This window comes from Ranitomeya variabilis, chromosome 2 (genome assembly GCF_051348905.1).
Source record: "Ranitomeya variabilis isolate aRanVar5 chromosome 2, aRanVar5.hap1, whole genome shotgun sequence".
NCBI classification, from domain to species: domain Eukaryota; kingdom Metazoa; phylum Chordata; class Amphibia; order Anura; family Dendrobatidae; genus Ranitomeya; species Ranitomeya variabilis.
The window spans coordinates 815,524,242-815,537,230 of NC_135233.1; the positions used below are offsets into that span (position 1 = coordinate 815,524,242).

The 12,989-nt window shown below is 42.5% G+C and overlaps 1 protein-coding gene across 5 annotated transcripts in view; it reads left to right on the forward strand.

Annotated features, from left to right (window-relative positions):
* Positions 1-12,989, forward strand: part of KHDRBS2 (KH RNA binding domain containing, signal transduction associated 2) — a 773,482-nt gene that overhangs the window by 463,238 nt on the left and 297,255 nt on the right. For all 5 annotated transcript variants that reach the window (XR_013221832.1, XR_013221831.1, XM_077289991.1 and 2 more), the window contains 2 exons: positions 9,670-9,797; positions 12,344-12,536. Coding sequence is in view for 3 of the 5 variants with exons in the window: in XM_077289991.1 (XP_077146106.1) it covers positions 9,670-9,797; positions 12,344-12,536 (321 nt within the window). In the remaining 2 variants the exon portion in view is untranslated. The remainder of the gene's footprint in view (positions 1-9,669; positions 9,798-12,343; positions 12,537-12,989) is intronic.

The window sequence follows — 12,989 nt, forward strand, 5'->3', positions numbered from 1 at the left end:
TCTCTTGATGAGCTTCAAGGGGTAGTCACCGGGAATGGTCTTTCAACAATCTTAAAGGAGTTCTCAGAGATGCTTAGCACTTGTTGGCCCTTTTGCCTTCACTCTGCGGTCCAGCTCACTCCAAACCATCTCGATTGGGTTCAGGTCTGATGACTGTGGGGGCCAGGTCATCTGGCGTAGAACCCCATCACTCTCCTTCTTGGTCAAATAGCCCTTGCACAGCCTGGAGGTGTGTTTGGGGTCATTGTCCTGTTGAAAAACTGAAATATATCATGGACATAAGTATTCAGACCCTTTGCTCAGACACTCTTATTTAAGTCACATGCTGTCCGTTTCCTTGTGATCCTCCTTGATATGGTTCTACTCCTTCATTGGAGTCCAGCTGTGTTTAATTAAATTGATAGGACTTGATTTAGAAAGGCACACACCTATCTATATAAGACCTCTGTCATGATCTCTGCAGGCAGAGATCATAGCAAGCCTATAGAGGGACAAGCTCTCGGAAGATGGAACTATACTGACCATGAACTAAGCCTGCCGCGCAACTAGAAATAGCCAGGTAGCATTTCCTATTTATAGCTAGATGCCCAGCTCTGGCCTAAGACCTAAATAGCTAGCAGAGGGAAATATAAGACCTGGCTCACCTCTAGAGAAATATTCCAAAGAAGACAGTAGCCCCCCACATATAATGACGGTGAGTTCAGATGAAACAACAAACGCAGCAGGAAAATAGTCTTAGCAAATTTGAGGTCCGCTTACTAGATAGCAGAAGACAGATAGTATACTTTCATGGTCAGCAGAAAAATACTAACAAAACACCATCCAGAGATTACCTTAAACTCTGGCATTAACTCATAACGCCAGAGTAGCAATCCCTGATCGACGAGAGCTTTCCAGACACAGTAACAAAACTTCAGCTGCGAACTGGAACAAATAGGCAAAACAAAACATGGACAAAAGTCCAACTTATCAGTAGTTGTCTAGAAGCAGGAACAAGCACTGAGAGGCATCAGATAACATTGTTGACCGGCAAGAAACCACCAGAGAAATGAGCTTAAATAGCGACACCCACTACTGATGGAATCAGGTGAAACAGGAAAGAGGATGACAAGTCCAATTCCACAAGCGGCCACCGGGGGAGCCCAGAATCCAAATTCACAACAGTACCCCCCCCTCAAGGAGGGGGCACCGAACCCTCACCAGATCCACCAGGGCGACCAGGATGAGCCCTATGGAAGGCACGAACAAGATCAGAAGCATGAACATCAGATGCATTGACCCAAGAATTATCCTCCTGGCCGTAACCCTTCCAGTTGACCAGATACTGGAGTTTCCGTCTGGAAACACGAGAGTCCAAAATTTTCTCCACAACGTACTCCAACTCACCCTCAACCAACACCGGAGCAGGAGGCTCAAGAGAAGGTACAACAGGTACCTCATACCTGCGCAATAACGACCGATGAAAAACGTTATGAATGGAAAAGGACGCAGGGAGGTCCAAACGGAAAGAAACAGGATTAAGAATCTCCAATATTCTATAAGGGCCGATGAACCGAGGTTTAAACTTAGGAGAAGAGACCCTCATAGGGACAAAACGAGAAGACAACCACACTAAATCTCCAACACAAAGCCGAGAACCAACACGACGATGACGGTTGGCAAAACGCTGAGTCTTCTCCTGTGACAACTTCAAATTGTCCATAACCTGCCCCCAGATGTGATGCAATCTCTCCACCACCGCATCCACTCCAGGACAATCCGAGGATTCCACCTGACCGGAGGAAAATCGAGGGTGAAACCCCGAATTACAGAAAAACGGGGACACCAAGGTGGAAGAACTGGCCCGATTATTGAGGGCGAACTCTGCCAATGGCAAAAAAGCAACCCAATCATCCTGGTCAGCAGAGACAAAACACCTCAGATATGTCTCAAGGGTCTGATTAGTCCGCTCGGTCTGGCCATTAGTCTGAGGGTGAAAAGCAGATGAAAAAGACAAATCTATGCCCATCCTAGCACAGAATGCCCGCCAAAATCTAGACACAAATTGGGTACCTCTGTCAGAAACAATATTCTCAGGAATACCGTGCAATCGGACAACATTCTGAAAAAACAGAGGAACCAACTCAGAAGAAGAAGGCAACTTGGGCAGAGGAACCAAATGGACCATTTTAGAGAAACGGTCACAGACCACCCAGATGACAGACATCTTCTGGGAAACAGGCAGATCTGAAATAAAATCCATCGAGATGTGTGTCCAAGGCCTCTTAGGAATAGGCAAGGGCAACAGCAGTCCGCTAGCCCGAGAACTACAAGACTTGGCCCGAGCACAAACGTCACATGACTGCACAAAGACTCGCACATCTCGTGACAGAGAAGGCCACCAGAAGGATCTTGCCACCAAATCCCTGGTACCAAAAATTCCGGGATGACCTGCCAATGCAGAAGAATGTACCTCAGAGATAACTCTGCTGGTCCAATCATCCGGAACAAACAGTCTATCAGGCGGACAACGATCCGGTCTATCCGCCTGAAACTCTTGCAAGGACCGCCGCAGATCAGGAGAAACGGCCGACAAAATTACTCCCTCCCTAAGGATACCTGTGGGTTCAGAATTACCAGGAGAGTCCGGGTCAAAACTCCTAGAAAGGGCATCTGCCTTAACATTCTTAGAACCCGGTAGGTATGACACCACAAAATTAAAGCGAGAAAAAAATAAAGACCAGCGCGCCTGTCTAGGATTCAGGCGTCTGGCAGTCTCAAGATAAATCAAATTTTTGTGGTCAGTCAATACCACCACCTGATGCCTAGCCCCCTCGAGCCAATGGCGCCACTCCTCAAACGCCCACTTCATGGCCAAAAGCTCCCGATTCCCAACATCATAATTCCGCTCTGCGGGCGAAAATTTGCGAGAAAAGAAGGCACAAGGCCTAATGACGGAGCAGTCGGAACCTTTCTGCGACAACACTGCCCCAGCTCCGATCTCCGAAGCGTCAACCTCAACCTGAAAAGGCAGATTCACATCAGGCTGACGCAACACAGGGGCAGAGGCAAAACGGCGCTTAAGCTCCTGAAAGGCCTCTACAGCATGAGGGGACCAATTAGCAACATCAGCGCCTTGTCTGGTCAAATCAGTCAGTGGTTTAACGACATCCGAAAAACCAGCAATAAATCGGCGGTAAAAGTTGGCAAAGCCCAAAAATCTCTGAAGACCCTTAAGAGAGGAGGGCTGAGTCCAGTCACAAATAGCTTGCACCTTGACGGGATCCATCTCAATGGAAGAGGGAGAAAAAATATACCCCAAAAAGGAAATTTTCTGGACCCCAAAAACGCACTTAGACCCCTTCACACATAAAGAATTAGACCGCAGAACCTGAAAAACTCTCCTGACCTGCTGGACATGAGAGTCCCAGTCATCAGAAAAAATCAGAATATCATCCAGATATATTATCATAAATTTATCCAGAAAATCGCGGAAAATATCATGCATAAAAGACTGGAAAACTGAAGGGGCATTAGAAAGACCAAAAGGCATGACCAAATACTCAAAGTGGCCCTCGGGCGTATTAAATGCGGTCTTCCACTCATCCCCCTGCCTGATCCGCACCAAATTATACGCCCCACGAAGATCAATTTTAGAGAACCACTTAGCACCCTCTATACGAGCAAACAAATCAGTAAGCAATGGCAATGGGTATTGATACTTAACAGTGATCTTATTCAGAAGCCGATAATCAATACATGGTCTCAAAGAGCCGTCTTTTTTTGAGACAAAGAAAAACCCAGCTCCCAAGGGAGAAGAAGATGGACGAATATGTCCCTTTTCCAAAGACTCCTTTATATATTCCCGCATAGCAGCATGTTCCGGCACAGACAAATTAAACAAACGACCCTTTGGATATTTACAACCCGGTATCAAATCTATGGCACAATCGCACTCACGGTGCGGAGGTAACGACCCAAGCTTGGGTTCGTCAAAGACGTCTTGATAATCAGAGAGGAACTCAGGGACTTCAGAGGGAATGGACGACGAAATAGAAACCAAAGGTACGTCCCCATGAATACCCTTACATCCCCAGCTCAACACAGACATAGCTCTCCAGTCCAAGACTGGGTTGTGAGACTGCAACCATGGCAATCCCAGTACCAAATCGTCATGTAAATTATACAGCACCAGGAAACGAATAATCTCCTGGTGATCCGGATTGATACGCATGGTTACTTGTGTCCAGTATTGTGGTTTATTATTAGCCAATGGGGTGGAGTCAATCCCCTTCAGAGGAATAAGAGTCTCCAAAGGCTCTAAATCAAAACCACAACGATTGGCAAAGGACCAATCCATAAGACTCAGAGCGGCGCCAGAGTCAATATAGGCGTCCGTGGCAATGGATGACAAAGAGCAAATCAGGGTTACAGACAAAATAAACTTAGACTGAATGGTGCCAATGGAAACAGACTTATCAAGCTTCTTTGTACGCCTAGAGCATGCCGATATAACATGAGTAGAATCCCCACAATAGAAACACAATCCATTCTTCCGTCTAAAATTCTGTCGCTCACTCCTGGACAGAATTCTATCACACTGCATACTTTCTGGCGTCTTTTCCATAGACACCGCCAGATGGTGCATCGGTTTGCGCTCCCGCAGACGCCTATCAATCTGAATAGCCATTGTCATGGACTCATTCAGACCTGCAGGCAAAGGGAACCCCACCATAACATCCTTAACGGCATCAGAGAGACCTTCTCTGAAAGTTGCCGCCAAGGCGCACTCATTCCACTGAGTAAGCACAGACCATTTACGGAATTTTTGGCAGAAAACTTCAGCTTCGTCTTGCCCCTGAGATAGTGCCATCAAAGTTTTTTCTGCCTGAAGTTCCAAATGAGGTTCCTCATAAAGCAAGCCCAAGGCCAGAAAAAACGCATCCACATCGCGTAACGCAGGATCCCCTGCTGGCAATGAGAAGGCCCAATCTTGAGGGTCACCCCTGAGCAAGGAAATCACAATCCTAACCTGCTGAGCAGGGTCTCCAGCTGAACGAGACTTCAGGGACAAATAAAGCTTACAATTATTTCGGAAATTCTGGAAGCTAGCTCTATTCCCTGTGAAGAACTCCGGCAAAGGAATTCTCGGCTCAGATACCGGAGCATGTACTACAAAATCTTGTAAATCTTGTACTTTCGTGATGAGATTATTCAAACCCGCAGTTACACTCTGGAGATCCATTATTGTCAGGTGCACACAGAGCATACAGAGATTAGGAGGAGAGAGAGAAAAAAGACTGCAGCAAGGCAGACTGGAGGAAAAAAAAAAAAAAAAAAAATTCCAGCAGACTTCTTATAACTCTCCTTTCTCAACCTGGGTCTTTAACACTTTAGAGGGCCGGTCAAACTGTCATGATCTCTGCAGGCAGAGATCATAGCAAGCCTATAGAGGGACAAGCTCTCGGAAGATGGAACTATACTGACCATGAACTAAGCCTGCCGCGCAACTAGAAATAGCCAGGTAGCATTTCCTATTTATAGCTAGATGCCCAGCTCTGGCCTAAGACCTAAATAGCTAGCAGAGGGAAATATAAGACCTGGCTCACCTCTAGAGAAATATTCCAAAGAAGACAGTAGCCCCCCACATATAATGACGGTGAGTTCAGATGAAACAACAAACGCAGCAGGAAAATAGTCTTAGCAAATTTGAGGTCCGCTTACTAGATAGCAGAAGACAGATAGTATACTTTCATGGTCAGCAGAAAAATACTAACAAAACACCATCCAGAGATTACCTTAAACTCTGGCATTAACTCATAACGCCAGAGTAGCAATCCCTGATCGACGAGAGCTTTCCAGACACAGTAACAAAACTTCAGCTGCGAACTGGAACAAATAGGCAAAACAAAACATGGACAAAAGTCCAACTTATCAGTAGTTGTCTAGAAGCAGGAACAAGCACTGAGAGGCATCAGATAACATTGTTGACCGGCAAGAAACCACCAGAGAAATGAGCTTAAATAGCGACACCCACTACTGATGGAATCAGGTGAAACAGGAAAGAGGATGACAAGTCCAATTCCACAAGCGGCCACCGGGGGAGCCCAGAATCCAAATTCACAACAGACCTCACAGCTCACAGTGCATGTCAGACCAAATGAGAATCATGAGGTCAAAGGAGCTCAGAGACAGAATTGTGGCAAGGCACAGATATGGCAGAATTTCTGCAGTACTCAAGGTTCCTAAGAGCACAGTGACCTCCATAATCCTTAAATTGAAGAAGTTTGGGACCACCAGAAGTCTTCCTAGACCTGGTAGTCCAACCAAACTGAGCAATCGTGGAAGAAGAGCCTTGGTGAGAGAGGTTAAGAAGAACCCCAAGATCACTGTGGCTAAGCTCCAGAGATGCAGTACGGAGATGGGAGAAAGTCAACTATCACTTCAGCCCTCCACCACTAGGTCCTTTATGGCAGAGTGGCCCTACAGAAGCCTCTCCACAGTGCAAGACATATGAAAGCCCACATACAGTTTTCTATAAAACACACGAAGGACTCCCAGACTGTGGGAAATAAGATTATCTTGTCTGATGAGACGAAGATAGACCTTTTTCTAAGCAGTATGTGTGGAGAAAACCAGGCACTTCTCATCACCTGCCCAATACAATCCCAACAGTGAAACATGGAGGTGGCAGCATCATGCTATGGGGGTGTTTTTCAGCTGCAGGGACAGGGCAACTGGTTGTCATTGAAGGAAACATGAATGCAGCCAAGTACAGAGATATCCTGGATGAAAACCTTTTCCAGAGTGCTCTGGACCTCAGACTTGGCCAAAGGGTCACCTTCCAACAAGACATTGACCCTAAGCACACAGCTAAAATAACAAAGGGGTGGCTTCAGAACAACTTTTGTGACCATTCTTGACTGGCCCAGCCAGAGTCCTGACCTAAACCCAATTGAGCATCTCTGGAGAAACCTGAAAATGGCTGTCCACCAATGTTCACCATCCAACCTGATGGAACTGGAGAGGATCTGCAAGGAAGAATGGCAGAAGATCCCCAAGTCCAGGTGTAAAAATTTTGTTGCATCATTCCCAAGAAGACTCATGGCTGTACTAGCTCAAAATGGTGCTTCTACTCAATACTGAGCAAAGGGTCTGAATACTTATGACCATTTCAGTCTTTCTTTTTTAATACACTTGCAAAAATTATTAGACTTCTGTTGTTTTTTCAGTTTTTCAGTCAAGATGGGGTACAGAGTGTACATTAATGAGAACAAAAATTAACTTTTTTGAATTTACCAAATGGCTGCGATGAAACAAAGAGTTAAAAATTTAAAGGTTTATGAATACTTTCCATCCCCACTGTATGTGTATATATATATATATATATATATATATATATATATATATATATATATATATATATATATATATATATATATATATATATATATATATATATATATATATATATATATATATATATATATATATATATATATATGTTTCTTTGTTTAACTATATACAGTGGGGCAAAAAAGTATTTAGTCAGTCAGCAATAGTGCAAGTTCCGCCACTTAAAAAGATGAGAGTCGTCTGTAATTTACATCATAGGTAGACCTCAACTATGGGAGACAAACTGAGAAAAAAAAATCCAGAAAATCACATTGTCTGTTTTTTTATCATTTTATTTGCATATTATGGTGGAAAATAAGTATTTGGTCAGAAACAAAATTTCATCTCAATACTTTGTAATATATCCTTTGTTGGCAATGACAGAGGTCAAACGTTTTCTGTAAGTCTTCACAAGGTTGCCACACACTGTTGTTGGTATGTTGGCCCATTCCTCCATGCAGATCTCCTCTAGAGCAGTGATGTTTTTGGCTTTTCGCTTGGCAACACGGACTTTCAACTCCCTCCAAATGTTTTCTATAGGGTTGAGATCTGGAGACTGGCTAGGCCACTCCAGGACCTTGAAATGCTTCTTACGAAGCCACTCCTTCGTTGCCCTGGCGGTGTGCTTTGGATCATTGTTATGTTGAAAGACCCAGCCACGTTTCATCTTCAATGCCCTTGCTGATGGAAGGAGGTTTGCACTCAAAATCTCACGATACATGGCCCCATTCATTCTTTCATGTACCCGGATCAGTCGTCCTGGCCCCTTTGCAGAGAAACAGCCCCAAAGCATGATGTTTCCACCACCATGCTTTACAGTAGGTATGGTGTTTGATGGATGCAACTCAGTATTCTTTTTCCTCCAAACACGACAAGTTGTGTTTCTACCAAACAGTTCCAGTTTGGTTTCATCAGACCATAGGACATTCTCCCAAAACTCCTCTGGATCATCCAAATGCTCTCTAGAAAACTTCAGACGGGCCCGGACATCTACTGGCTTAAGCAGTGGGACACGTCTGGCACTGCAGGATCTGAGTCCATGGTGGCGTAGTGTGTTACTTATGGTAGGCCTTGTTACATTGGTCCCAGCTCTCTGCAGTTCATTCACTAGGTCCCCCCGCGTGGTTCTGGGATTTTTGCTCACCGTTCTTGTGATCATTCTGACCCCACGGGGTGGGATTTTGCGTGGAGCCCCTGATCGAGGGAGATTATCAGTGGTCTTGAATGTCTTCCATTTTCTAATTATTGCTCCCAGTGTTGATTTCTTCACTCCAAGCTGGTTGGCTTTTGCAGATTCAGTCTTCCCAGCCTGATGAAGGGCTACAATTTTGTTTCTGGTGTCCTTTGACAGCTCTTTGGTCTTCACCATAGTGGAGTTTGGAGTCAGACTGTTTGAGGGTGTGCACAGGTGTCTTTTTATACTGATAACAAGTTTAAATAGGTGCCATTACTACAGGTAATGAGTGGAGGAAAGAGGAGACTCTTAAAGAAGAAGTTACAGGTCTGTGAGAGCCAGAAATCTTGATTGTTTGTTTCTGACCAAATACTTATTTTCCACCATAATATGCAAATAAAATGATAAAAAAACAGACAATGTGATTTTCTGGATTTTTTATTCTCAGTTTGTCTCCCATAGTTGAGGTCTACCTATGATGTAAATTACAGACGCCTCTCATCTTTTTAAGTGGTGGAACTTGCACTATTGCTGACTGACTAAATACTTTTTTGCCCCACTGTATATATATATTTACATATTCAGTGCATTGAAAAGTATTCATACCATGTGAACTTTTCCACATTTGTTCACATTACACCTGCAAACTTAAATGTATTGTATTGGGATTTTGCGGGATATACCAACACAAAGTTGCAAGTATTTGAGAAGTGTAAGGGTCAACTTTTAAATATTGAGTCTTTGCAAAAATGTGTGTTTGTCAATAAAAGATTAAAAATTTTGAAAATGCTTATAATTGTCCTTCAATAACCATAGAAACATCTTGCTAAAACACCAAAAATACATAAGCAGTAAACATTGTGGAAAAGAAAATTTGTGTCAGTTTCAAAACTTTTGTCCATGACTGTAAATCTGCAGTTAAATATAATTTTCCAGGGTGACAGGTTCCCTTTAAGGCTTTCACCTTGTCTCTTGAATCACTTTTTTAAAACTTTTGACCATCAAAATTGGAATTATATTTTACACGATTGTTTATTTTTTTTTGCCAAAATACAGTACTTTTGTGTTGAATTATCCCTTAGTATCTAATATTCAGTGGTCTGTTTTTCTTTTTTCTGTAGGATTATAATGATGAAATAAGACAAGAACAGTTAAGAGAGCTGTCTTATTTAAATGGCTCTGAAGAGTCCAGTCGTGGAAAAGTAGCAAGAGGTAGAGGAATAAGATTGGTTGCAACCACAGCTGGCAGGTGAGGAATTCTGTCAGTACCATAACATTACCTGGGAGTATGGTGTCACATAGGCACATTGGATCTGTGCAATTTGGATCCTATAGAAAACTAAATCCATTTCCATTGGTATACAACCCCTGTACCAAGTTGCCACACTATACTACTATTGTTAATGGCTTTTTCAAGTCACTGACTGTTTTAGTGCTCTTTCAGTTTACTTGTCCGACATTGAATTTATAAACTTTATGGATGGAAACTTCCATGGATTCATACCAGCACTTGTGCAGAATCTAAAATTAAATCATAATATGAAAAAGTTTGTTAAATACTGAATATAAATAGTGATATAATGTTCAAATTATAGTGGTGTGTACAACATTAGCTATTTAATTGACTATAATGGTCTTACAAGGGCTCATGAAGACATCCGTGCAACATTGTCCCTTGGTCAGTGCATGCATTGCGGTCCATGCCCACACCATGTTGAACAGACATCTGCATGAGCCCTAAGTACAAGCTATTCATCCCTTATCTTCAGGAAGAAAAGAAAATGATCCATAATACAAATTTGCAGAAACTAAGTAGAGAGTAGAGTTGTATTTGTCCACTCTTTTCTTGTAATATAATTCAGTTCAGTTTTCACAAGTTCAGTGAAAAATCCATGAGGAAAAAAATTGCATAATTGTAATCCATATTAACCCCTTCATGACCTTGGGATTTTCCATTTTTCCGTGTTCGTTTTTCGCTCCCCTCCTTCCCAGAGCCATAACTTTTTTATTTTCCCGTTAATATGGCCATGTGAGGGCTTATTTTTTGCGGGACAAGTTGTACTTTTGAACGACATCATTGGTTTTACCATGTCGTGTACTAGAAATCTTTAAAAAAATTCCAAGTGCCGTGAAATTGCAAAAAAAGTGCAATCCCACACATGTTTTTTGCTTGGCTTTTTTGCTAGGTTCACTAAATGCTAAAACTGACCTGCCATTATGATTCTCCAGGTCATTACGAGTTCATAGACACCTAACATGTCTAGGTTATGTTTTATCTAAGTGGTGAAAAAAATTCGAACAAAAATTGCGCCATTTTCCGATAGCGTCTCCATTTTTCATGATCTGGGGTCAGGTGAGGGCTTATTTTTTGCGTGCTGAGCTGGCATTTGTAATGATAGCATTTTGGTGCAGATACGTTCTTTTGATCGCCTGTTATTGCATTTTAATGCAATGTCGTGACGACCAAAAAAACCGTAATTCTGGTGTTTCAAATTTTTTTCTTGCTATGCCGTTTAGCGATCAGGTTAATCCTTTTTTTATTGATAGATTGGGCGATTCTGAATGCGGCGATACCAAATATGTGTAGGGGTTTTTTTTATTATTGATTTATTTTGAATGGGGCGAAAGGGGGGTGATTTAAACTTTTATATTTTTTTTTATTTTTTTCACATTTTTTTAACTTTTTTTTTACTTTTGCCATGCTTCAATAGCCTCCATGGGAGGCTAGAAGCTGGCATAACGCGATCGACTCTGCTACATAGCAGCAATCATCAGATTGCTGCTATGCAGCAGAAATGCAGGTGTGCTGTGAGTGCCGACCACAGGGTGGCGCTCACAGCTACAGGGGTTCAGTAACCATAGAGGTCTCAAGGACCTCTATGGTTACACTGCAGAATCATCGCTGACCCCTAATCATGTGATGGGGGTCGGCGATGCACTCATTTCCGGCCGCCCGGAAGCGCCAGTTAAATGCCGCTGTCTGCGTTTGACAGCGGCATTTAACTAGTTAATAGCAGCGGGTGAATCGCGATTTCACCCGCCACTATTGCGGGCACATGTCAGCTGTTCAAAACAGCTGACATGTCCTGGCTTTGATGCGGGCTCACCACCGGAGCCCTGCATCAAAGCGCGGTATCTGACCTCAGACATACTATCTCGTCCGAGGTCAGAAAGAGGTTAAGGGTGTATTCTACACTATATTTTAGGAGTGGTTAGATTGACTATAAAATTTCCAAACGGTGACACCCTCTGAGTCTACAGGCCAAAAAACATGTGTTGTACTTTGAACCCCATTTTTTATTTCTATGTTAATGTAATTCTCCACCACACAACCTTTTCCACAGAGCTCTTTTTTCCCACCTGTTTTAGTCATTACCCCTTCCGTCACAGCACAAAATAACATGTATAATTTTGCCTGGAGTGTTACCCTAGTCATAAATGATTTTAATACCTTTATTTTCATTTACTTTAAAGCATTAAAATTTTTATTTTATAAAAACTCTTGTAAAATAATAGTGAGGTTTACAGATAGTATACCACAGTTAAAATCTAATAAAGGCAAATAAACATTTTGTTGCTATTGAAGGTGTAGGAAAACATTACTGTAATGATATGTATACGTTATTATCTATCTTTATTGTGCCTCAAAAAATTCCAAAATGTATCACCATGTAGCCTTGGATATCCAGACAATGCGCATCTGTTCAAAATGGGAAAGGGGAAACAAGAAAAGGAAACCGTATTTCAATAAGGGGTAGTCAGCAATATGAACTTTATTCTTGTGTTCTGCTTTAGGAATCGGGGAGGAGCCATTCCACATCCTCTGCCCGGACGTGGCACACCGGTACCCAGAAGTTCCCCAGTATCACGAGGAGCATTACCACTACCACCAGTAGCTCGTGGTGTTGCTGTAGCACGGGCAAGGGGAGTTCCAGCTGCACCCGGTTATAGAGCACCACCACCTGCTCTTGACACCTATGATGATTATGTAAGTTATGCCAATCTTTTTATGACTATCATAACATGTCCTATATTTTACAATATACCAATATTGAAGTTCCCTTAAGGGAAAAAGGAGAGAAGATGGCGCTTTCGGAGCCTAGTAAGTTAAGAAAAAAAAAAGAGATTAAAATAAAAACAGGGAATTTGCTCACCTGTTGTGTATAGGTGCAGGCAACCTGATGTGCTGATGGAAGTTAATCCAAGGGAGCTCCAGCAGTGTGTAATGAGGGTGGAGAAACCAGGTGAAGGACGCTCCCACGATGGCAGATGTAATCAAATGGAAAAATTAAAAAAAAAAAACCCAAGAAGAATAAAATAAATTAAAATGTTATTTTAAAACACAACAACATTTCGGATGTGTCCAGTAACTGAAGAAGGTTGGATACAGCCGAAACGCGTTGTGTTTTTAAATAAGATTTTACTTCTGGCACTTTTTTGG